We start from the raw sequence: 24,415 nt of genomic DNA, 5'->3' as shown, positions 1-24,415 counted from the left end.
TAAATACACGAGTACAATACCACTTTGTCAGATTGCATTTATGCAGCAACACAGGAATTACGAGTTGGCCTTTAGATTCCTTGAGCCTGATCTAGCCTTCAGATTAGACAAGATATTCAGATTCAGATTAGACAGATATTCTGCTTAATATCTGTCAATCTGCCATTAACATACTCAATAACTGGATCTCAGCAAAGAATCCCAAATGCCCACCAAATCCTGTGTGAAGAAATTTATTTTCATTTCTGTCCCAAATTCTGGCCTCTGACTTTGAGATTTCAACTCCAGGTTCTGGATATTGCCAGCTAGGAGAAACATAAACTTAGCATCTACCTCACAATGGGCAGTGTTGTATACCAGAGACCTACAAGTACATAAGACAGACACAAAGTGCTGGAGCAACTCAGTGGGTCAGGCAGCATCTCTGGAGAAAAGGAACAGGTGATGTTTTGGGTTGCAATCCTTCCTTCAGACTTTTCTTAAACAATGCTGCCTGACCTACTGAGTTGCACTTTGTGTCAATCTTTGGAATAAACCAGCACCTGCAGTTCCTTCCTGTAGAGGTACAAGTACATATACCCACATTGGACAGTGTTGTATAACATAGCCCTACAGGTACAAATACTATTTCTTTAAACTTGGCAACACAGATAGACAAAGTTGTGAAGAAGGCATTTGGCATGCTGGCCCTCGTTGGTCAGGGTACAAGCACTAGGACGTCCTGTTACAATTGTGCAAGATGCTGGTGAGACCACACTTGGGAGTACAGCATGGCGTTCTGTTCACCTTGCTATAAGGATGTCATTAAACTGGAAAATATGTATTATAAGGAGACACTAAATAGGCTGGGTCTTTTCCCCCCTGGAATTAAGAAGTTGATGGGTAACCAGATGGAGGTTTATAAAATCATGAGACAGTAAAGGTTTAAAGGGGATCTGAGGAGCAACATTTTCCACAGATGATGGTGGGTATATTGAATGAGCTGTCAGATAAAGAGGCAGATGCAAGTACAATCAAAACATTTGGACAGATACATTGACAGAAAAGGTTTAGCAAGATATGGGCCTAACGTTAACAGGCAAAAGGTTAGCTCAGGTAGGCAGCTTGGTCAGCATGGACGAGTTGCAGCGAAGGGCAAGTTTCCTTCCTGTATAATTGAATCCAAAGTGAAATAAAGCAAAACACTTTAAAAAAAAGAATTTATTTTTTTTTGCAAAGTTTCAGAACCTTTGCGAGAGGAGCACCAAATTTACTAGTAAACAATAACACGACATAAGTTTCCAGTAGCTGCCCATTCACTTCAAGTACATTTAATTGTATACAGTTGTAGAGACAGTTCACATTTGAAAATGTGACATGGGTTTAACCTGAACTTTTCATTCCAACAGGTTTTTAAAAAGTCATAATAATGGTGGAAATCCCATATAGGTACACCGGTCCCCTTAATGAACGGTTAAGGCATTTACAATGTTTGATGTCACATTTGACTGAAATTTAACCCAAGAATGTCGCCTTTATTGTAACATGCAGGGGGGCAGGGGCGAGTATGGTCTGACAGCATCATTGACCAAGCCTCAAGCCAATTTAACTACTTGGCCACACTAACATTTTTGCTAGAATCCACAACTAATGACATCTCAAAAATGAGCATGTTGATACTTAAGATGGGGAGAAAGCAGGAATGGGGTACTGATTTTGGATGATCAGCTATGATCATATTGAATGGTGGTGCTGGCTCGAAGGGCCAAATTGCCTACTCTTGCACCTATTTTCTATGATAATGAAGGAGCTACAACTGGTGGCAATGTTTTAAAATCAGGCATTTAGGCTGTGAAATGATGAGTAGGCAATCCTCATCTTTGCACCTAAAGGCCCTGGAACAATTGACCTCAGACACAGTGCTACCACCCAGAAATACAATGTCCTGGGCCTGAATAATGTGGTACCTTGACTTCCAAATGCTGCCACGGTTTTCACATGGAGAGAAGTGCTCAGTAACTGGCCAGAATATATTTAGCAAAATGGGCTGGGTGAGGATTAGCTGCTAAAGTTGCTATAATGACGTAATGCCATGTGCACTTCCATTATCACTGTGTTTGGGGATGGAATTCAAAGCCAGTCACCTATAATTAAGCACTTAAAACTTTATTTTCTACATTTAAATCTGTTAGGGACCAATGCAAAAATTGTTGCAAAAGTTTAATTTAATGTTCTAAAATAAACTAATTTGAAAGGAAAATTCCTCCAAAATGCATGCAATTCAGAATTATAAACATTCCATTTAATTATTTTACAACTTTATAAAAATCCATCTTTTACTAATAATATAACAAAATTGAAGCCTAAATCACTGGAGACAGTTTACTCTCCTCCAAATATCTTTTTAAAAACAATTAAAATTTGCCTAAGTATCGATTATTTTTTTCCATACATTGTCAATTTTTTAAGCTAGTATCAATTGACATTTCAAAATTCTGTTGCAAGAGAATTATTTCTGTTGAGCAATGAATGGAGGCCAAAATAATAGCACAAGAAGAAAATGTATTCTCAAAATTAGAATCATTTGGATTTCACTTAAACAACTTCAATTAACATAAAGATGTATTTTAACATCAATGTGGTTGTAAAACATGATATTTTACATTATTAACTTTATAAAACTTTAGCATCTGTAACATTTAATGAAGTCCAAATCCAAGGATGAAGAGCCATAAACAATTTTTGTTCAATGGAATTTTCAGTGTTTCCGTTTTGCATTCAGTGATGAATCTGACATTATCATGTATAGGAGGTGCATGCTTAAAAAGGGATTACATTGCACCCTTGTGTACATGACAGTAAACTAGGCAACTCCAAACAATCAACAAATATTTCAGAATTAAAAACGCTGATTTTGTAGTGAATTTGCATAAACAAATGGGCACCTGGATCCATTTTTAAAAAAAAGCACCTTTTGGTCCAAAATTACAATTAGCTGACCAATTCTGAGATTGCATCTGCTATTAATAGAATTTCAATGTGTGCACATTCTGAAAAAAGATACATTGCAAAAGCTCCAAATAAGCATCCAACTAAACTATATTTCTCTATGAAAAGTTGATTTAGGAACTTTTTTTTTTTTGAACATCCACCACTATGACCAACCAGTACAGATTATACTGTACCAAACCCATTGTAAGATTTTAATGGCTAACAACCTTGCAATTTAAACAGCTGAGCAAAATAACGTTTTTCCAGGAAGAAAATAACTATCAGAACATATTAAATAAATTTTAGTCTTCATTTAAACTACTTTTCCCCATACAACACTTCTGGCAATTCTAAAGGTTTAAGAGTTCAGCTTTCTGAACATTACTATATTATTAGGTTTACACATAATTCTAGAGTTAAAACGTTTAAAAAAATTCAAGATTTCCTCAGTTCAAAAACTGAGTTATTACTGCATTAAAACTGCAGCAATCTGGAAATTCTGCAAATATCTTCAATTCATGATGAACCTTCCTGAGACTACACATTAATTGTTGATTGAAGGAATCTGATCAGTAAATGACTGGGTCATCCACTGGCCATCAGGAACTTGACAAAACGTTGAGTCCGCATTGAATTCAGAGTTGCTGGTTGCTGCTGCAAAACAAATCTGGTCAATGTAACTCAGTACTTTCTAAATTAAAACTGAAAAATAGTTCATCAACTATAACAAAAGCAGCATAGTAAGCTGAAGGTATGACAAATAGAAAACAAATAAAAAATTACAAGATTAAATTGTAAAGTCATAGTGAAAGCATTTTAATGTCACTAAACTTCAGCATCTTTGATGCCCAAAAAATTTGAACTTCCCATTTTCTGTTTCAAGACAAACATTAAGAAGCTAGGCTGGAAATCATTGAGTTTTGTACAATATTTTCAAAATCAAATTACCACAAAAACACAGGAATTTCTCGAAGAAAACAAAAAGTTGGCTTTGTACCATCCTTCAGAACACCGAGTTGTTGGCAATCCAATTTTTATCAAAAGAATCTACATCAGGAATGACAAAAAAATGGCAGTGTGTAGCTTTCAGGAACCATAGATTTACTGCCACATTCTCCAGTGCCCTACCATTTCTCGCGCAAGTCCTGCCCTGCTTTGTCGTACAAAATACAACACATCTCTCTTAATTAAACTCAATCAGTACATTAGCCCAGTTGATTCCATTAATCTGAGATAACATTTTTCAATGCCCACCACACCACCAATTTTATAGTCCTCAAACTTACTAACCATGCCACCTAATTCACATTCAAATTGTTAATGGAACAGTGAACCCAACACCAATCCCTGTGGGACAGCACTTGTTCCCGGCCTCTGGTCTGAAGAACAACATTTTACTATCACCCTGTCACTTGCCTTCAAGCTAATTTTGTGTCCATCTGGCTAGCTCCATGGATCCCATGTGACCCAACCTGACAGTCCAGCCCACTATACAATATCTTGTGAAAGGCCTTGAAGTCCATGTAGACAATGTTTTACTGCATGGTCCTCATCAGTCATCAGACTTCTTCAAAAATATTCAATCAAATTTGTGAGGCACTATCTCCCATGCACTCGGCCATGCTGACCATGTCTAACCAGTCATTAGTTGATCTGCACTCAATAAGATCATGGCCAACCTGATCTCAACTCCAATATTATTCCCAATCCCCATATTTACAGATTTCCCTTATTAGAACAGTTTTCATGTTAAACGATTGTAGGTGACATTGCTGTTTCTCATGCAGTGTGACTGAATACTTTTCCCTATCCCTGATTAATGCCAGTGATAGCAATCACCTGTAAACCAACTCACGGAAATTGCAAACTGGCTAAAGGACTGCTAAAAGATATTATAAATATTATAGCCACATTCCAAATTGCTGTGGCTTCTTCATAAATGCTGTGTTTTCTGCTTCTACTACCAAAGTAACTGACATATCAGAAGATTGCTGAAGTAATCGTCGTTCAACTATTTTGCAAAGGCATAGGCTAACAATATAATGTGATTTAGGAATTACATGCAAGCCAAATTGGATCCCTAACTACTGTAATTTGATAGAACATACAAAATTCTCCTGTTATAAATACAAAACATATGAAGCTGTGAAAAAGACAGTATATATGTTTCACTTTAGAGTAACCGTATTAACTTAATTATCCAAGCTTTATACTTGTGTCATAGATCCATGGGGTTCCTGCAAGTTACTAGAAAATATCACTCGCAGAATTGTTACAGGCCGGAAGGCCATTCTGCCCATTAAGCCCGTGTCTGCTCTCTGCAAGGGCAACCCAGTTAGACATGTTTCTCTGCTTTGTTTCTGCATCCTTATCACTTTTTCTTCCTTGAGTACACAATACATTGAACTAATTACCGAACACATTGGTCCAGGTATGGCCTAGTTAGAGTTACCTGGTTCAGTCGTAGCAAAATTGCACTGCCCATTGGTATCAGTGGAATGTTCAAGTGGACCTCCATAAGCAGCTTCATAGCCAGGGTCATATTTTTCTTCTTTGATTGCCATTTTCTTTGCATCCGCTGGAGGGAGAATCAAAACATTATGACTATTTTTTCCTAACAAAGGTAATGTCCATCCAGCTTGTAGCCTGACCAAGAACTTAATTAATGTAGATGAATAAAATGGAAAGAGAATATAATTTTTACTCATCGCCAACAAATGGGAATCAAACAATTTAACTTCACAGTGCACAAAGTTTAGGGTCTCAAAGTGCTGGAGTAACTCAGTGGGTCAGGCAGCATCTCTGAAAAACATTGGTAGGTGGTGTTGTGGGGCGGTCAAGCCTGATGAAAGGCCCTGGATCAAAGCATCACCTATCCATGTTCAGTAGAGATGCTGCCTGACCAGCTGAGTCACTTCAGCAGTCGGTCTTTCCTCTAAATACATATTAATGAAATAACCACCCTATTTAATTAGTCAACTCGGAAAATTATCAGATCTAGCTTTGCCAGAACTGGTTCTCCTTTTGCATTGAAATGAGAAAAAAAGCGTTCAGTGTGGAATCTGGCTGTCGTTAATTTATCAGTTAGGGCTATATTACCCGTGCTAAATTTGAAATTGCTGACTTTGTATATAATTAAAAGAGCAGACAGATTAACCCCAGAGTTAAACTGTTGATGGGCACAGCACTGAATTAGAAGCTGTGTAATCTGCAGAAGCTGATTAATAGTTTATTGCCAATCACTCGCTCTATCTGGCAAAACTAGTTTGTCAGGATACAGGGAGCAAGATCGTTCTCTGCAATTCTATTGGTAAATTCAAGGTCTTCCTTTCAATTAATCCATTTGTCAAACACAGCACCAAATGCTGTGCAGTAGCAAATGGTTTCCTGGACAGCAACCAGATTCTAGTGAAAACTACATTTATTTTCTTGTCAAATTCAATATAAATGACAGTGGACCTTTTGCTTATACTGTACATTGCATTCATATCATTTTTGCATCTTGTATTACTATCTAGACATAAATATTACTTTAATTCTGATGTAAAAGTACAATTTAGGAATACTGATCTAGCCCTCAAAGATTTCCAATCCAAAGGCAACTGCTTGAATTAAAAACACGTTACTAACCTTGAGCTTTGTGCAAGTCAAATGAATATTCAACTTCCGAGACCTCTGTAGCACCCTTAATGCCTTTCAAATGATTTCGCAGTTCCTTCAGTTTGATATAATAATGCACCTTATCCTGGGCACGAGGAAACTGTGCACACCTTGCACTGGAAGAGGGCATGACATAGATCATCTATAAAATAAATTATTATAATTTACCCTTACAGAAAGTCTGCTGACGGAAAAGGAAGTGGCAAAGCAACTCAAAGAGGATCTGTCCTTTATATACAGGCAAGTGAGCTAAAAGGACGAAAAAGATTGCCGCGCAAATGTATGGGATGGAAAAGTGGCGCAGCGTTAGAGTTGCTGCCTTACAGCGTCAGAGTCCTGGGTTCGATCCTGGCTAATAGTGCCGTCTGTACAGAGGTTATACGTTCTCCCTGTGACGGTGTGGAGTGCTTTTCTATTTTTTGCTACTAAAGTGGACGATTCCACATTTTTCTGAATATATTCCATCTGCCATATCCTCACCTATTCACTTAGTCTATCTATAAGCCTCTTTGCATCCTCAAACTCTAATTGTCACACAGTTTTGTACTATCACATTTCTAAAGCAAGTGCTTTCAGAATGGTTACACTGAATGTAGGGGGAGACAAGACAGATTATTGCTACAAAATCAGTCAAGCAGCAACAAAAATAAAATTATCAGTTAATAATATTTATTACGTGAGGATATGGCCCTGGGGCAAGTGAGAGAGAGTGACAGAGGTGGGATTTCAGATGAATTCTATATACCATAGTCAGTTAAAATTAAGGGTCTTACGGTTTCTCCTTCCGGAATCTTGTGCGGCTGTTGCCCAAATTCCATTTTCTTGACCTTAACTCCAAACACTTCCTTGCTAAATATTTCATAAATACCTGTAATAAATGGTTAGCAGAGTCAAATTTTGTTGTATCAACAAATTAACAAGCTGGATTTCAGTTATCAATTTCTGAAGCACTGATACTTTTCAATTGAATCACATTATTGTCAATACCATCAATGGGCATTTTGACCAACACCTTTTTTGTTGGACCCATTAGAATGTACAAAATTGTCAAAATGAGGGGTTGAGGGTTCTTCTTTCTGGGACATTTATGAAATAACACATTTAATTATCACGATATTCCTATTCCTTGGAAAACTAAGTACGAAAGTGGCAACTCTTTAAGGATTGTTCTTAAATTCAGCCCAAATGTTCTCTCATTGTCTTGTAAATGATGTTGGAACTTTTAAGCCACCACTACATAGCAATCTGCAGCACTTATGCACTTAGGTAATTTCAGGCATCAATTTGCCTTCAGAGACAAATCTCAATTTGATTATACCATTTCATAATCTTACTTACATTTTCCATTAAAAACAGCAATCTGTGGCTTATATTTCTGTAGCTTTTGTAAAAGTATTTTCCCTCCTTCCCGAATTTCTTGACTGGAATAAAAATAGCAGTTACATTTTCATTCCAAGCAAAATTAAAACATGAACCTACTTCACATTTATTAGTCACCTTTTAAGGTCTTTACTTCCTGGTGTTGTTCTCTCTACCATGTTTGTGAAACCAATTCCATATTTCTCAGGTAAAGATCCATCGTCCATGTGATTTAAAGGCACGTCAATAAGACCGGACAGAAATAAGCACTTCCCTATAGAAGACAGCAGTTTGAGCGTACAGCAAGCTTTAAAATAGTTTTAGATAACTCCTAAACCTAGATATTCCATTTTTGAAACAGTGTACCACCCTCAAATACAATAATCCCTTGTTATTACAGATCTCTTTAACGGATTTTGGTTATAGCAGACCGTCTCTTTAAGAATGCAAGCTTTTGGTTAAACTGCGGAGGCTATTGAAATTGTCAAGCAACCACTCCAATCGTCACTTAACTCTGCTTGCAGTAACAAAAACACATTTTTAACTGTTAAAACAAAATTTGCCATTGAAAACAACTAAGTGGTCAGAGCGGATCCTTTACTCGGTTATAGTAGACAATCGGCAATAACGGACAGCATCCCCCCATGTTTCTGTATGTGCAGGAACTTACAAAAATGATTCCCTGGGCCAGGATAATGATGTCCTTTGTACGCAGCCATCAATCCAGGATTAATTCCAATCTAAAACAAACAGCAGACTCGGTATAGATTGAACAGGAAATTATAATTGGAATGTAACAATTGGCATACAAAGCCAAAATACTTGGCAATCAGGTTTGCTCAATTCTACCTGAACTTGTCAATGACAGAAAAGCTGTTGGTATGCACAGAGATCACTGTAACAACTTGGAGAGCTTGCAGCTACTAGGGCAGATCAATACTCATTATTAGCAATGGAGCTGCATATTTCACATTGAGATCTCCACAGCTGAACTCAACCCTCCTCTTCTTTTTCTTAAGCCCTTTGCTGCTCTAGGGAGCATAGGCCATTGACAAATGTCCTCCACCTTACTCGGTTGTTGGCGGTTCTTTCGAGATTTCCCCAGTTGAGCCCATTCCCTGACATTTCTGCCTGGACACCTCTTCTCCAGCTGTTCCTGGAGCGGCCTCTTTCCCTTTTTCCTTGAGGGTTCCATTTCAGGGCTTGCCGGGTGATGTTTGTGGCAGGTTTTCTGAGAGTGTGTCCAATCCAACTCCATTTTATCCTTCAAATTTGTAAGTCAATGGGATCCTGGCTTGTTCTTTTCCACAGGTCCACATTGCTTACTTTGTCTCTCCTCCAGATGTTTAGTATTTTCCTGAGGCAGGTGTTAATCAATCCTATCCACACAATATTCCCAGCAACGAAAAAGGGGGAAAGCCATGAATAAAACAAACTTCAAATTCCTGTCTACATATTATCTTAGACATATCTGAAATCTTCCTGTAATCAAAGGGGTTCTATGGAATCTTGTACCAAATCTTTGAATGAAATTGCAGAAATTCCAGACACTAACAAAAATTACAATTATCCTCCTTTTCAATGGGGGTACATGTTCTATCACAAGCAAAGGGGAAAAGACCTGACCAAACAAGTCAAAACTATAAAAAACAAAGATGATAAAGAGCTAGTTTAATCTAATATTATACCTTATTTCACTTTCAAATTATTCTTTTGCCAAGAAGAAAAAGCCCCGCAGCATCTCTCAGTGTATCCCTGAACAGAGCCAATGGTGATTCGATAAAAGGGGGCTTCGTTCGGACCACCTCCAAGCTGGTATTCCCGACAAGTACATAGACTCTGACCTACAGCATCAGATGTTTTAGCTGCGATGAGGTTGCAGGGTGACTTGGACAGGTTGTGTGAGTGGGCGGATGCATGGCAGATGCAGTTTAATGTGGATAAGTGTGAGGTTATCCACTTTGGTGGCAAGAATAGGAAGGCAGATTATTATTTGAATGGTGTCAAGTTAGGAAAAGGGGACGTACAACGTGATCTGGGTGTCTTAGTGCATCAGTCACTGAAAGGAAACATGCAGGTACAGCAGGCAGTGAAGAAAGCCAATGGAATGTTGGCCTTCATAACAAGAGGAGTTGAGTATAGGAGCAAAGAGGTCCTTCTGCAGTTGTACAGGGCCCTAGTGAGACTTCACCTGGAGTACTGTGTGCAGTTTTAGTCTCCAAATTTGAGGAAGGATATTCTTGCTATTGAGGGCGTGCAGCGTAGGTTTACTAGGTTAATTCCCGGAATGGCGGGACTGTCATATGTTGAAAGACTGGAGCGACTAGGTTTGTATACACTGGAATTTAGAAGGATGAGAGGGGATCTTATCGAAGCGTATAAGATTATTAAGGGGTTGGACATGTTAGAGGCAGGAAACATGTTCCCAATGTTGGGGGAGTCCAGAACCAGGGGCCACAGTTTAAGAATAAGGGGTAGGCCATTTAGAACAGAGATGAGGAAAAACTTTTTTAGTCAGAGAGTTGTGAATTTGTGGAATTCTCTGCCTCAGAGGGCGGTGGAGGCCAATTCTCTGAATACATTCAAGAGAGAGCTAGATAGAGCTCTTAAGGATAGCGGAGTCAGGGGGTATGGGGAGAAAGCAGGAACGGGGTACTGATTGAGAATGATCAGCCATGATCACATTGAATGGCGGTGCTGGCTCGAAGAGCCGAATGGCCTACTCCTGCACCTATTGTCTATTGCTGCGCAATTATTTTGATTTATTAAAAAAGCAGATTAAAATTCTATGGAGGCAATTAAAAACTAGTTAAGTATATTCCATCTTAGAGATACCAAAGTAAACATCGCAGGGTACTCTTTCTGCACCGATTGTTTTTAAACTTAATTTTCTCCACATTTATAGGTTTCATTTGCATTGGTTGAGAGTATTGTAGCAGATCTCATCTTTTCTACTATTACTGCAGATGTAATTACACAAGTGATGCTGTATTGTGATTCATGCACTGTCATTCAAATATAGCACGGAAACACCTGGGCTCCCTTGGGGTTTATTAGACTAGAAATTTGCTTTGAGAAACTAGAGCTGCTGTTCTACAATTAGCAAACACTATGCATTTATGTAGCCATCTTTAACATAATGAAATGTCCCAAAGCAGCCCCCAAGGTCACAATTAAAATCTACAAAATGATCACCTGTTTTTACATCTAAATGAGTTCAGAATATTCCTGGCCATTTTCATTATTATATCCTTGAGGCAAATAAAAACCTTGCTCCCCATATCCTAATATTAAGTCCCATTCACCAAATACTCTTTGGCTTGCTCTTTATCATATCATATCATATCATATCATATACATACAGCCGGAAACAGGCCCTTTCGGCCCTCCAAGTCCGTGCCGCCCAGTAATCCCCGTACATTAACACTATCCTACACCCACTAGGGACAATTTTTACATTTACCCAGCCAATTAACCTACATACCTGTATGTCTTTGGAGTGTGGGAGGAAACCGAAGATCTCGGAGTAAACCCACGCAGGTCACGGGGAGAACGTACAAACTCCTTACAGTGCAGCACCCGTAGTCAGGATCGAACCTGCGTCTCCGGCGCTGCATTCGCTGTAAAGCAGCAACTCTACCGCTGCGCTACCGTGCCGCCCCCTTTAATTTAAGCTGCATGCGTTAAATTATACCTTAATCTTAAAATGCTTACTCTTGTTCAGATCCTCCTTGACCTCACTTTCTCTCCCCGACTGCACCAATTTCTGGAGGTAGCGAGATACTTTGGATCTGTCTTCACTGAGGAAGATACACACAATCTCCCAAATGTTCTAGGGGCCGGAGAACCTAGGGTGATGGAGGAACTGAAGGAAATCCACATTAGGCAGGAAATGGTTTTGGGTAGACTGATGGGACTGAAGGCTGATAAATCCCCAGGGCCTGATGGTCTGCATCCCAGAGTACTTAAGGAGGTGGCTCTAGAAATAGTGGAAGCATTGGAGATCATTTTTCAATGTTCTATAGATTCAGGATCAGTTCCTGTGGATTGGAGGATAGCAAATGTTATCCCACTTTTTAAGAAAGGAGGGAGAGAGAAAACGGGTAATTATAGACCAGTTAGTCTGACATCAGTGGTGGGGAAGATGCTGGAGTCAATTATAAAAGACGAAATTGCTGAGCATTTGGATAGCAGTAACGGGATCATTCCGAGTCAGCATGGATTTACGAAGGGGAAATCATGCTTGACAAATCTACTGGAATTTTTTGAGGATGTAACTAGGAAAATTGACAAGGGAGAGTCAGTGGATGTGGTGTACCTCGACTTTCAGAAAGCCTTCGACAAGGTCCCACATAGGAGATTAGTGGGCAAAATTAGGGCACATGGTATTGGGGGTAGGGTACTGACATGGATAGAAAATTGGTTGACAGACAGAAAGCAAAGAGTGGGGATAAATGGGTCCCTTTCGGAATGGCAGGCAGTGACCAGTGGGGTACCGCAAGGTTCGGTGCTGGGACCCCAGCTATTTACGATATACATTAATGACTTAGACGAAGGGATTAAAAGTACCATTAGCAAATTTGCAGATGATACTAAGTTGGGGGGTAGTGTGAATTGTGAGGAAGATGCAATAAAGCTGCAGGGTGACTTGGACAGGTTGTGTGAGTGGGCGGATACATGGCAGATGCAGTTTAATGTAGATAAGTGTGAGGTTATTCACTTTGGAAGTTAGAATAGAAAGGCAGATTATTATCTGAATGGTATCAAGTTAGGAGGAGGGGGAGTTCAACGAGATCTGGGTGTCCTAGTGCATCAGTCAATGAAAGGAAGCATGCAGGTACAGCAGGCAGTGAAGAAAGCCAATGGAATGTTGGCCGTCGTAACAAGAGGAGTTGAGTATAGGAGCAAAGAGTTCCTTCTACAGTTGTACCGGGCCCTGGTGAGACCGCACCTGGAGTACTGTGTGCAGTTTTGGTCTCCAAATTTGAGGAAGGATATTCTTGCTATGGAGGGCGTGCAGCGTAGGTTCACTAGGTTAATTCCCGGAATGGCGGGACTGTCGTATGTTGAAAGGCTGGAGCGATTGGGCTTGTATACACTGGAATTTAGAAGGATGAGGGGGGATCTTATTGAAACATATAAGATAATTAGGGGATTGGACACATTAGAGGCAGATAACATGTTCCCAATGTTGGGGGAGTCCAGAACAAGGGGCCACAGTTTAAGAATAAGGGGTAGGCCATTTAGAACGGAGATGAGGAAGAACATTTTCAGTCAGAGGGTGGTGAAGGTGTAGAATTCTCTGCCTCAGAAGGCAGTGGAGCCCAGTTCGTTGGATGCTTTCAAGAGAGAGCTGGATAGAGCTCTTAAGGATAGCGGAGTGAGGGGGTATGGGGAGAAGGCAGGAACGGGGTACTGATTGAGAGTGATCAGCCATGATCGCATTGAATGGCGGTGCTGGCTCGAAGGGCTGAATGGCCTACTCCTGCACCTATTGTCTATTAAAGGTTGGGAGGGTAATGAACTCAAAGGGAAGAGAATTGTGAATTTGCACCACAAAGTGCTCCTATTATGGAATCTCTAATACCATAATATCACATTTCGGATCTTGCGAGTATGATTTCCGTTTCCCAATATTCAGGCTTAATTTTATAAAACAGGATTACATTAAACCACCATCCTTATTTTAAGCATCTCAGCATGAAAAAAGGAGATTGCAAAACTTGTCTGAGTATATAGTTCAAGAACAGCTTTTGGGGTTTAAAATTATTTCCAAATCCCTTCTATTAATTTCATTTATTTTCCTTTTCCATCTTTGAAGCAGCACCAGAAAAAAATTCTAACCTTTAGGCTCTGACTATTGAATTTAAAGAGCTTTTGAAATTTACTATTCTAGAACATCATTCTAGAACAGAGGAACCAATACCAGCTGGCAATCCATACAGAGAAACATGTTTTAAAATATTTAACAATTTAGTTAGTGGGACAGTTACCATGTTAGAAATTTGATTAAGACCTATGGATTCAAAAACACTGAACATTGATAAAAAGATCACTAGCACCCCTAGGTGGCAGAGGACAGGAGGAGCAATGGACAGAGGAGGGCCAGCCATTGCATTTATTCCTTCAAGAATCTTTTCAAAATTAAGATATGGGACACGATCACGAATAATGTTATGAGCATTTAACTTGGTACAATCAAATTTAGAAGAAACATTACTTACAATCACAATGTCTAAGCCATAGGTCAATATATCTGGTAAGGTTTTAGCCAAAAGCTCAGCTTCACTAGTTCCGTTGAATCGATCAATTTTTCTCTTCACAGTTTTAAAAGAATCTGTGATTTTTTCTTGTTTTCCCTTAGATTTTCCTTCTGTTTTGGCTCGTTTAGTTCCTGCTCCCTCAGATTTCTTTTGCTGCGTTCCTGCTGGTCTTCCTCTTTTTCGTTTTGGAGCTGCTAAACAAACACATCACTAATTCTGAATTGTTATCATCATCGGCATCATAACATCACTTCTCTGAAAGCTTTATATTAGTTTTCAGAAATCCCTCTAGCTCATTGCAGACATAAAATTTGACTTTAAATATACTTTAACGTAGAATAATTTTTGCGGATTACAAATGTTAAAATTATTTACAAAATTCAAAATAACCTCTAAATGTACTGGTTAAAATCATCCTAGATATATGTTAACTTCATGCCCGTGGCAAAATAATTACGTTAATAGAATATTACAGTGACTAAGAATTCTGTCTATTCACTGCATTTACAGATTTGTTACATATTGTATTGTAATCTGTATTATTCAGCAGAAAAAGGGAGTGTTGAGTTGAATTTCCATACAGCTGGGAAGTGCCACATCACTACAATCGAGTAGCATATAATGTTGCATATCAGTATCCATCCGTAAATACACTGTTCAGAAAAAGTCAACTGTACGTCCCTGGGAAGTGTTTAAGAACAGAGCCAAATTGGAGTGTAGTTACATGCTTTCTTAAAAGTGGCATCACAGGTTAATAACGTGGTCAAGGTTTTCGATACATTGGTCTTCATAAGTCAGGATATTGAGTTAAGAAGTTGGGGTGTTATTTTACAGTTGTACAAGACATTGGTGGGGCCAGATTTGCATATTGTGTTCAGTTTTGTCTCGACCCAAAACATTGCATGGGTCTCCAAAGATGCTGCCTGACCTGCTGAGTTACTTCAGCACTTTGTGTCCTTCAGTTTTGCTTATCCCATTATAGGAAGGATGTAGATAAGCTGGAAAGGGTTCAGAGAATAGACACAAAATGCTGGAGTAACTCAGCATGACAGGCAGCATCTCTGGATAGAAGGAATGGGTGACATTTCGGGTCGAGACCCTTCTTCCTACTGAGTCAGGGGAGAGGGAGACAGAGATATGGAAGGGTTCAGTGTGAAAAGGAGACATCAAAGGGGAGGCAGCTCAAGGAAAATGTACAATAGATCATTGTTAGCTAGGAGAAGGTGACAACAAAGCATACAAAGATAAAATTTAATCGGAAAGCAAGGGTTACTTGAAGTTGGAGGTCAATATTGATACCGCTGCATTGTAAGCTGCCCAAGCAAAATGAGGTGCTGTTCTTCCAATTTGTGTTGTGCCTCATTCTGACATTGGAGGAGGCCCAGAACAGAAGATCAGTATGGGAATGGGAGGGGGAATTAAAGCGTTTAACAACCGTGAGATCATGTAGCATTAAACAGACTGAGCAGAGGTGTTAAGTGAAACGATCGACAAGCCTGTGCTTGGTATCGCTGATATATAGGAGTCCACACCTGGAACTGCAGATGAGGTTGGAGGAAGTGCAAGTGAACCTTTGCCTCACCTGAAAGGACTGTCAGGGTCCTTGGACAGAGTCGAGGGAGGAGGTAGTCAGCTCTACCTCCCAAGGCAGCATCTGCAGTTCCTTCCTACGCAAGGGTGCAGAGATTTGCGAGGATGTTGCCGGATCTTAAGGGCCTGAGCTCTCGGGTGATGCTGTTACACTATTCCTTGGAGCACAAGAGGCCGAGGGGTGATTTTATAGAGGTACGAGGGGAATAGATGGGGTGGATACACACTCTTTTATCCAGAGTAGGGGGATCAAGAGCCAGAGGACATAGGTTTAAGGTGAGAGTGGAAGGATTTAATAGGAACCCGAGGGGTAACTTTTTAATTCAGGGTGGTGGGTATATGCAACGAGCTGCCAGAGGAGGTAGTTGAGGCAGAAAAATAACAACATTTAAGACACTTGGGCAGGTACATGGGAAGGAGAGATTGAGAGGGATATGGGCCAAACAGGGCAGATGGGACACCTTGGTCGGCATGGGCAAGGGCTTGTTTGTGTGTTCATAAGTCATAGGAGCAGAATTAGGCCATTCAGCCCATGGAGCCTATTTCACCATTCAATCATGGTTGATCTATCTTTCCTTCGCAACCCCATTCTCCTGTCTTCCCCCGGCATCATTTGACACCCTTATCAAGTATCTATAAATCTCCACCTTTTAAAAATACCCAATGACTTGGCCTCCACAGCCAATATTCCAGATTCATCACCCTCTTCTGGCTGAAGAAATACCTCCTCATCTCCTTTCTAAAAGTATGTATTATTTATTTATAAGAAATTATTTATTTATAAACATGAAGTTATAAACATTAAACACGAATAGTGCTGTACTGAAGGGCGAGCCTCACTTACCCGGTGCAGCCTCCTCGGCGGCCGGCTGTAGGAGCCCGGGCGGCGGGACGGCCATGGGCTGCTGGCTCGAATCGTGGTACCTGAGTGAGGGAGATGGAGAGAGAAAGATTGGGTGAGTGGAGTAGGCCAAAGGCAAGGCGGAGAGAGGCCTGGCTCGCTGGTTCACTCACCAGTGCTGGCCGTATCCAGGCGGCGGCGGCTGCGCTTCCATGATGGCGGGCGGGCGGACGGGGCCCGCTCTCTCTCTCACTAACACCGGGGCCCTCACTGGCGCCGCTTTCCCTCACTAACGCCGGGGCCCTCACTGGCGCCGCTCTCCCTCACTAACGCCGGGGCCCTCACTGGCGCCGCTCTCCCTCACTGGCGCCGCTCTCCCTCACTAACGCCGGGGCCCTCACTGGCGCCGCTCTCCTTCACTAACGCCGGGGCCCTCACTGGCGCCGCTCTCCTTCACTAACGCCGGGGCCCGCTTTCACTCATTGACGTCGCTCTCTCTCACCGGCATCCGTGTCCCCACCACGGGGCCGCACAGTCACCACGGCAGGGACTACCCGACTCCCTCACCTCCCCGGACAGGGGATCTACATATTACAGCAAAACATATTCTGCACATCCTAGGCACAATACCAGACTAAATGGATTGATTCTGAATTAATATAAGATTTCATCACGGCAATACGCAACCGTTTTGGTATTAAATGAGCTCAAAGACAATTTATTAACCGGTTTTTGTCAACCCCCCCCCCCCCCCTCTTTCTTCAAAGATGGTGGAGCCCAACGGCTGCGCAGGGCAATGCACCTCCCCCTCGCTCCCTCCCAAAGATACTAGAAGAAGGGTCTCGACCCGAAACGTCACCCATTCCTTCTCTCCCGAGATGCTGCCTGACCTGCTGAGTTACTCCAGCATTTTGTGAATAAATCGATTTGTACCAGCATCTGCAGTTATTTTCTTATAATACTAGAAGAACAAGATAGACCACTCCACCCTAAAAACCGTAGCATGTCATGGCGCCATTTTAGTAGGCAGAAACTTGCAGAAACATTTTAAAAGAAAAATAACAAAAATCTGTGAATTGATAGATAAGATATATTCTGAATTTTAATGGTATATTAAACACATAATAATGGAACACATATTGTTCCCCCCAAACACTGATTACACGGCGAGAGGCATACCGAACGGCGTGTTTTGCCTACTAAAATGGCGGACGTTCCGCTCCTTTGCGAACTACACTGCAGGATAGGCGATTGCAACGGAGTGGTCCATCTTGTTCCTCTAGTATCTTTCCTCCCTCCCTTCGACCTCGGTGGTTCCGGACAAGGAGAGTGCTGGAAGGAACTGCAGATGCTGCTTTACACCGAAGACAGACACAAAATGCTGGAGTAACTCCGCGGGACAGGCACCATCTCTGGAGAGAAGGAAGAGGTGACGTTTCGGGCGACTCAAGCCCTTTCTTCGGACAGGGGAAAAGGAAACGAGAGATATAGAAGGTAAATAGAGAGAGATATATAAGGCCTAATCTGAGGAAAGACATTCTAGCCTTAGAGGGAGTACAGAGAAGGTTCACCAGATTGATCCCTGGGATGGCAGGACTTTCATATGAAGAAAGACTGGATAGACTAGGCTTGTACTCGCTGGAATTTAGAAGACTGAGGGGGGATCTTATGGAAACATATAAAATTCTTAAGGGGTTGGAGAGGCTAGATGCGGGAAGATTGTTCCCGATGTTGGGGAAGTCCAGAACCAGGGGTCACAGCTTAAGGATAAGGGGGAAGGAAGTCTTTTAGGACCGAGATGAGAAAACATTTCTTCACACGGAGAGTGGTGAGTCTGTGGAATTCTGTGCCACAGAAGGTAGTTGAGGTCAGTTCATTGGCTATATTTAAGAGGGAGTTAGATGTGGCTAAAGGGATCAGGGGGTATGGAGAGAAGGCAGGTACAGGTTACTGAGCTGGATGATCAGCCATGATCATATTGAATGGCGGTGCAGGCTCGAAGGGCCGAATGGCCTACTCCTGCACCTATTTTCTATGTTTCTAAATGAAGCAGGGAAGATATGCAAAAAGCAACCATGATCTAGGAAATGTGGAGGCCACAACAATGGCCCGATGTTGGCTGCGGTGAAGGTGAACAGTGAAACTCAACTGAACGACAGTGAAACTAGTAGGACGACTAGGGTGGGGGAGGGACGGAGATAGAGGGAATGCAAGGGTTACTTGAAATTAGAGAAATCAATGTTCATACCGCTGGGTTATACGCTTCCCAACTGGTGAAATATGAGGTGCTGTTCCCCCAATTTGTGTTTGGCTTCGCTGACAGTGGAGGAATCATCTGTTCCCTTTCTCACCCAGAGTGATCAGTTGGTATGAAGTGAATTTGCCAGGCTCCGTTTTTTCCCCAAGTGTTTTATTGTCATATGTCCAGAAACAACGACGAAACTCTTACTTGCAACAGCACAACAGATATGTAAACATATTACTCTGTAAAACCCATAGTAAGTAGACAAAAAAAACAACAGTATTTATCAAAAAGCAAACAAACCGACAATAATAATGCAATAGACATTCTTAAGCAGTTTGCCAGGATGAAGTAAAGTCGTGTTCAGAGCAGTGGAACGAATGGTGTGGGGCTGACGACAGTGCGACTGGAGGGAGGGTTGTGGGCAGTCGGTGAGGCGAATTTGTTTCAGTTTACACACAACTGTCTCTGTGAGGGAGGACCACAGTCTAGGGTCCTCCTGCAGTTGCACATTGTGGGGAGGGTATGGTGGAGACGCCTCTCGAATGAAGGAAGGGAAATCACCCCAAAGGGCCACATGAGTGGTAAGGGTGCCAGTCAATGGCACTTTATTGTCACATGTACCTAGTACAGTGAAATCCTTTGTATTTGCATACAATACACAATGTGCACAAAGAGTCGTCATGTGTCTGGCACAGACAAAGTTACAAAAGTAAAGATAAAGGGTACAACATTTAGCGCTTGATGCAGCAGTAGAGTTGTTGCCTTATAGTGCCAGAGACCCATGTTCAATCCTGACTACACGTACTGTCTGTACGGTGAGCGTGTGGGTTTTCTCCGGGTGCTCCGGATTCCTCCCACATTTCAAAGACGGGCAGGATTTGTAGGTTAATTGGCCTGTGTAAATTGTCCCTAATTTGTAGGATAGAACTAGTGCATGGGTAATCGCTGGTTGGCATGGATTTGGTGGGCCGAAGCGTCTGTTTCCACGCTGTATCTTTCAACTAAAGCTGATTTTCTGTCATCGGCACACTACATCTGGTAACTGCAGTATAATCTGAACAAAGTTGTCAATTGATATTTTGATTTCTAATGTCTATTTCACACAGTAGCAAGGAAACTTTATGTACAAATAAAGATGCCAGCAGGGGTCTCCTGGTTCCGTTATTTAACCATGCTGGGGACAAGCATCCTGACAATGTTTGCAGGAGCAGAAGTAGTGCACAGATACTACAGACCGGATCTGGTGAGTGAGAACTCTCACACATTCTGTTTATCTTCTGTCTATCCAGTATCTTTAGTCTTGCATCATTCCATTTAATAGTCCTGGGTTGGTGAGCAATAAGTATGCACTCTGGTGACTGTTGTTACCTTGTATCTATGATGTGGACTGATAATCACTCTCCAGTTATTAGCTGTTTTACTTCTTTCCTTTAACTTTCAATTTCTGCAAGTAAATGCAACAGAGATTTCAAATGTTTCTTTGAGGTGGGATAGACTTGGATTGTTTGTTCTGGACCATCGGAGGTTGAGGGGAGACTTGATAGAAGTATATAAAATTTTGAGAGGCATAGATGTTCAGAATCTTTTTCCCAGGGAGGAAATGTCGAACACTGTTGGGCATAACTTGTAAGGTGAGAGGTGGAATGTTTTCATGGAGATTTGGCGGGTAAGTCTTTTACACACATAATGGGGGCCCAGAACACATTGCCAGGGGTGGTGGTGGATGCAGATACAATAGTGATGTTTAAAAAGCATTTAGATAGGCATATGGAGGTGCAGGGAATAGAGCGATATGGATCATGTACAGACAGATGAGTTCAGTTTAACTTGGCATGTTGGGCACATTATAGGGAGAAGGGCCTGTTCCTGTGCTGTACTGTTTTATGTTCTTTACTTGAAGCATGTGGTTGATGTAATGAAACTCGTTTTCAGGGTTTGTACAAACTGAGCATTTCCTGTTTTTCTTGTATGTTTTGTAAATAGACAATAGGTGTAGGCCATTTGGCCCTTCGAGCCAGCACCGCCATTCAATGTGATCATGCTGATCATTCACAATCAGTACCCCATTCCTGCCTTCTCCCCACACCCCCTGACTCCGCTATCATTAAGAGCTCTATCTAGCTCTTTCTTGAAAGCATCCAGAGAATTGGCCTCCACTGCCTTCTGAGGTAGAGAATTTCAGATTTACAACTCTGAGTGAAAAAGTTTTTCCTCATCTCCATTCTAAATGGCCTACCCCTTATTCTTAAACTGGGCCCTGGTTCTGGACTCCCCCAACATTGGGAACATGTTTCCTGCCTCTAAAGTGTCCAATCCCTTAATAATCTTATATGTTTCAATAAGATCCTCTCTCATCCGTCTAAATTCCAGTGTATACAAGCCTAGTCGCTCCAGTCTTTCAACATAAGACAGTCCTGCTATTTCGGGAATTAACCTAGTTAACCTGCACGCCCTCAATAGCAAGAATGTCCTTCCTCAAATTTGGAGACCAAAACTGCACAGTACTCCAGGTGCGGTCTCACTAGGACCCTGTACAACTGCAGAGGGACCTCTTTGCTCCTATACTCAACTCCTCTTGTCATAAAGGCCAACATGCCATTAGCTTTCTTCACTGCCTGCTGTACCTGTATGCTAACTTTAAGTGACTGATGAACAAGGACACCCAGATCTTTGTATTTCCCCATTTCCTAACTCGACACCATGCAGATAATAATCTGCCTTCCTGTTCTTACCACCAAAGTGGATAACTTTACATTTATCCACATTAAACTGCATCTGCCCACTCGCACAACCTGTCCAAGTCACCCTGCATCCTCAAAGCATCCTCCTCACAGTTCACACTGCCACCCAGCTTTGTGTCATCCGCAAATTTGCTAATGTTACTAGGTTTATTCGGGAGGATGAGGAAGTGATATATTGGTGAATATCTGGAAATAGTAAGGAAAATAGTTGCAACATCATTGGCAAAGTTAAGAGAATTCAAATGGTTCATTAGTGAGCATTCAGGAATCATTAGTGGACCTTTAACAATAACCATTGCATTGAGTTTCATTTACTGTTCATTCCAACTCTGTTTTTAGTTAACTTTATGAACAATGATCTGTTAAAACTTCTATTCCCTGCTAAACTTTAATTTCCAAATTTTATTTTGAAGAGTATACCAGAAATTCCACCAAAGCCAGGTGAGCTTAAAACAGAACTTCTGGGATTGAAAAATGAAATCCAGACTCATAATTCACAAAAGCATTGAAAGAAGTGAAACAGAAGACGTGTCCCGTGTAATATATTCGGCAGCCAAAGAATCATTTGCATCCATGAACTTGATTTTCTCTATTTACTTTCAAACACCTTCAAAGATGGCAGTTACTTTATTACCTTGAGGTTAAAGTGGAAAAGGGTAATTTACTTAATGTTCAACTTAATGTTAGCAGAACCTTAACACTTATTTACCATTGATTCTGACCAGTGACTTGTGTTAAAAGGAAACAAGCAGATCAGAGCAATCATTGAATATGTTTTGTACCATGACATTCTAAAATAGAAATTCTTGCAGCCCTTCTATTAAGGTGAACAAAAAAGATGTTCACCGAAAAATATTTAAAACAAAGTGATTCAATACAAACACCTGCACTCTTAATTGAATCTAATGTAAAACTGGATATTAAAGTTCATAAGCAGATTTTAACAAGAATGCAAGAATATTGAGGGAAAATATATGGGAAATGTACAAATGTTCTGCTGAATTAAATTAAGCCAAATCTGAATGGCTTTAATGGTACTTTGTCATGCACCTAGGTACAGTGAAATTCCTGTTTTGTATACAGTTCAGTTAAAAAAAAAATCATACTCTGCATAGGCTCAATCATTCTGAAGCACAAGAGTGCAAAAATAGAAGACTACACTGACAGTGCACAAGAGTCACCATGTTTCTGCTGCCATTTTATGTGATTCAAGTCCAACAATATTCATTGTTCATCACAGCACACATTACTCTGAGGTTGTGTAAAGGTTTCTAGAAAGTACATTACAAATAAATATAATTGAACTTGTGCATGTTTGCTTTTGTTCAAGGTCACTGATTACCCAGGTTTATATGCAGTCACAGCTGATTATGGCATTTATTTGGTATCACTTAATCTAGTATTTGCTCAAAGAAAACATCAGTAGCTCTTAGCAAGGTATTTGGACCTATACTTTATCACACTGGTTCACAGCTAGGCCTATAATCCCTACGGTACAAAAAATGAAGCTTTGCAGACAAAATACCCATGGAGAATGGGGATTAATCTCCAGTAAGATGGTCAATATTCATCTTTCAATTCTCACTGGAAATGGTTACAGCCATCATGTTGCTCTTTGTGGGAGCTTGGTGTGACACAGCTCCACATTAAGTGAAAGTGCTTTAATGTCTCTCTCATCATCTTTTAATACCTGGATCTAAGTAAGAGGTTCCCAATATCAAGACAAGTCCTGAGGTACAGGCATGATGAAAATCTGGCTTGCAGCAGCATTGCAACACCCCAAAACAACACAAATTATTCTTAAATTATACACATTCTGTAAGGCAGTAAAAATACTACAAAATAAAACATTAGCACAAAATGGTGCTGAGGCTTCAATGGATGCTGGTCAGACCATATTTGGAATATTGTGAGCAGTTCTGGGCTAACATATGAGGAATGTTTGATGGCTCTGTGCCTGTATTCGCTGGAGTTTGAAGGGGGAATCTCATTGAAACCTACCGAATGATGAAAGGACTAGATCGAGTGGATGTTTCAAGGTCAGTTTGTCAGAGGATATTTCCAGTAGTGGGAAAGTCAAAGATCAGAGGGCACAGCCTCAGATTAAAAGGATGTGCCTTTAGAATGGAAATGAGAAATTTATTTAGTCAACTTCCTTCAGACCCAACAGTTTCAGACTTGGATGAGCAATTTAAAAAAATCATTTTCAATTACATAAATTTAAACTACCCTTGCAGGCTTTAAACACGTTTCTCGATCAGAGTAGTTGAACTAGTGGATTATCAACCAATCTTCTTTTAAGTAATCAAGTAATTTAACCATTATCCTTTGTTAACTCTGCTTTCATTAGCTTGAATAAAAAGGTGAAGAAAACTCAATACGCTGTTTAAAGAAATCTAGAGCATTAATGAGATGCAAAGTGGGACAAGCAGCATTCCTGGAGAACATAGATGGGTGACATTTCAGGTCAGGACCCTTCTTTAGACTACTCTGAAGGTTCTTCAGGAAAGGAAATCTGTCCTTCATCTGCCCTTTTGGCCTACACTAATGTTGATTGTGTTACCTTCTGAAATAATCTAGCAAGCCACTAAATAGGTATACTGTTTAAAGAGCTGAGTTATTAGCATCAAGCTATAAACAGGAAAAGGCAAACATGGCCTGGTTTAGGGGGATTAGCTACAGGGGGAAGTTAGACAGACTCACTTGTTTTCTCTGGAATGCCAGAGGTTAAGGGGAGAATTGATAT

General features: G+C 40.8%; 2 protein-coding genes across 9 annotated transcripts; one reads left to right on the top strand and one right to left on the bottom strand.

The window, feature by feature from the left end:
• Positions 1–568: 568 nt before the first annotated feature.
• Positions 569–17,215, bottom strand: LOC144603657 (G/T mismatch-specific thymine DNA glycosylase-like). 3 transcript variants are annotated; one of them, XM_078417218.1, is made up of 10 exons: positions 16,857–17,215; positions 16,687–16,766; positions 14,214–14,446; positions 8,660–8,729; positions 8,128–8,263; positions 7,969–8,051; positions 7,404–7,498; positions 6,601–6,772; positions 5,423–5,548; positions 569–3,621 (listed from the first exon to the last, which is right to left on the bottom strand). In XM_078417218.1, exons 1-10 carry the CDS (start codon positions 16,895–16,897, stop codon positions 3,515–3,517), a joined length of 1,143 nt encoding a protein of 380 aa, XP_078273344.1. In that variant the 5' UTR covers positions 16,898–17,215; the 3' UTR covers positions 569–3,514. The 3 variants fall into 3 exon arrangements, with proteins under 3 accessions (XP_078273344.1, XP_078273343.1, XP_078273347.1); XM_078417217.1 differs by having other exon boundaries at positions 570–3,624; XM_078417221.1 differs by having other exon boundaries at positions 570–3,624; positions 14,214–14,443.
• On the top strand, positions 16,691–22,946 carry uqcc6 (ubiquinol-cytochrome c reductase complex assembly factor 6). Of its 6 annotated transcripts, none has more exons than XM_078417222.1 (3): positions 16,691–16,798; positions 20,035–20,171; positions 22,083–22,946. In XM_078417222.1, exons 1-3 carry the CDS (start codon positions 16,780–16,782, stop codon positions 22,176–22,178), a joined length of 252 nt encoding a protein of 83 aa, XP_078273348.1. In that variant the 5' UTR covers positions 16,691–16,779; the 3' UTR covers positions 22,179–22,946. The 6 variants fall into 6 exon arrangements, with proteins under 6 accessions (XP_078273348.1, XP_078273349.1, XP_078273353.1 ...); XM_078417223.1 differs by having other exon boundaries at positions 16,721–16,798; positions 20,038–20,171; XM_078417227.1 differs by lacking the exon at positions 16,691–16,798 and adding an exon at positions 17,830–18,112 and having other exon boundaries at positions 20,038–20,171.
• Positions 22,947–24,415: the final 1,469 nt, after the last annotated feature.

The sequence above is a fragment of the Rhinoraja longicauda genome, chromosome 20, assembly GCF_053455715.1.
Source record: "Rhinoraja longicauda isolate Sanriku21f chromosome 20, sRhiLon1.1, whole genome shotgun sequence".
NCBI classification, from domain to species: Eukaryota; Metazoa; Chordata; class Chondrichthyes; order Rajiformes; family Arhynchobatidae; genus Rhinoraja; species Rhinoraja longicauda.
The sequence above is the reverse complement of the archived record's forward strand: the minus strand, read 5'-3'. Positions and strand labels throughout refer to the sequence as shown.

Coding starts and splice junctions, on each gene's coding strand:
- uqcc6 (XM_078417222.1), top strand. Junction 20,172..22,082: donor GATACTACAGACCGGATCTG/GTGAGTGAGAAC, acceptor TTTATTTTGAAG/AGTATACCAGAAATTCCACC.
- LOC144603657 (XM_078417217.1), bottom strand. CDS start 16,897: ATGGAAGCGCAGCCGCCGCCGCCTGGATACGGCCAGCACTG. Junction 14,447..16,686: donor CGCCGAGGAGGCTGCACCGG/GTAAGTGAGGCT, acceptor GTGTTTGTTTAG/CAGCTCCAAAACGAAAAAGA. Junction 8,730..14,213: donor ATGGCTTAGACATTGTGATT/GTAAGTAATGTT, acceptor TGTTTGTTTTAG/ATTGGAATTAATCCTGGATT.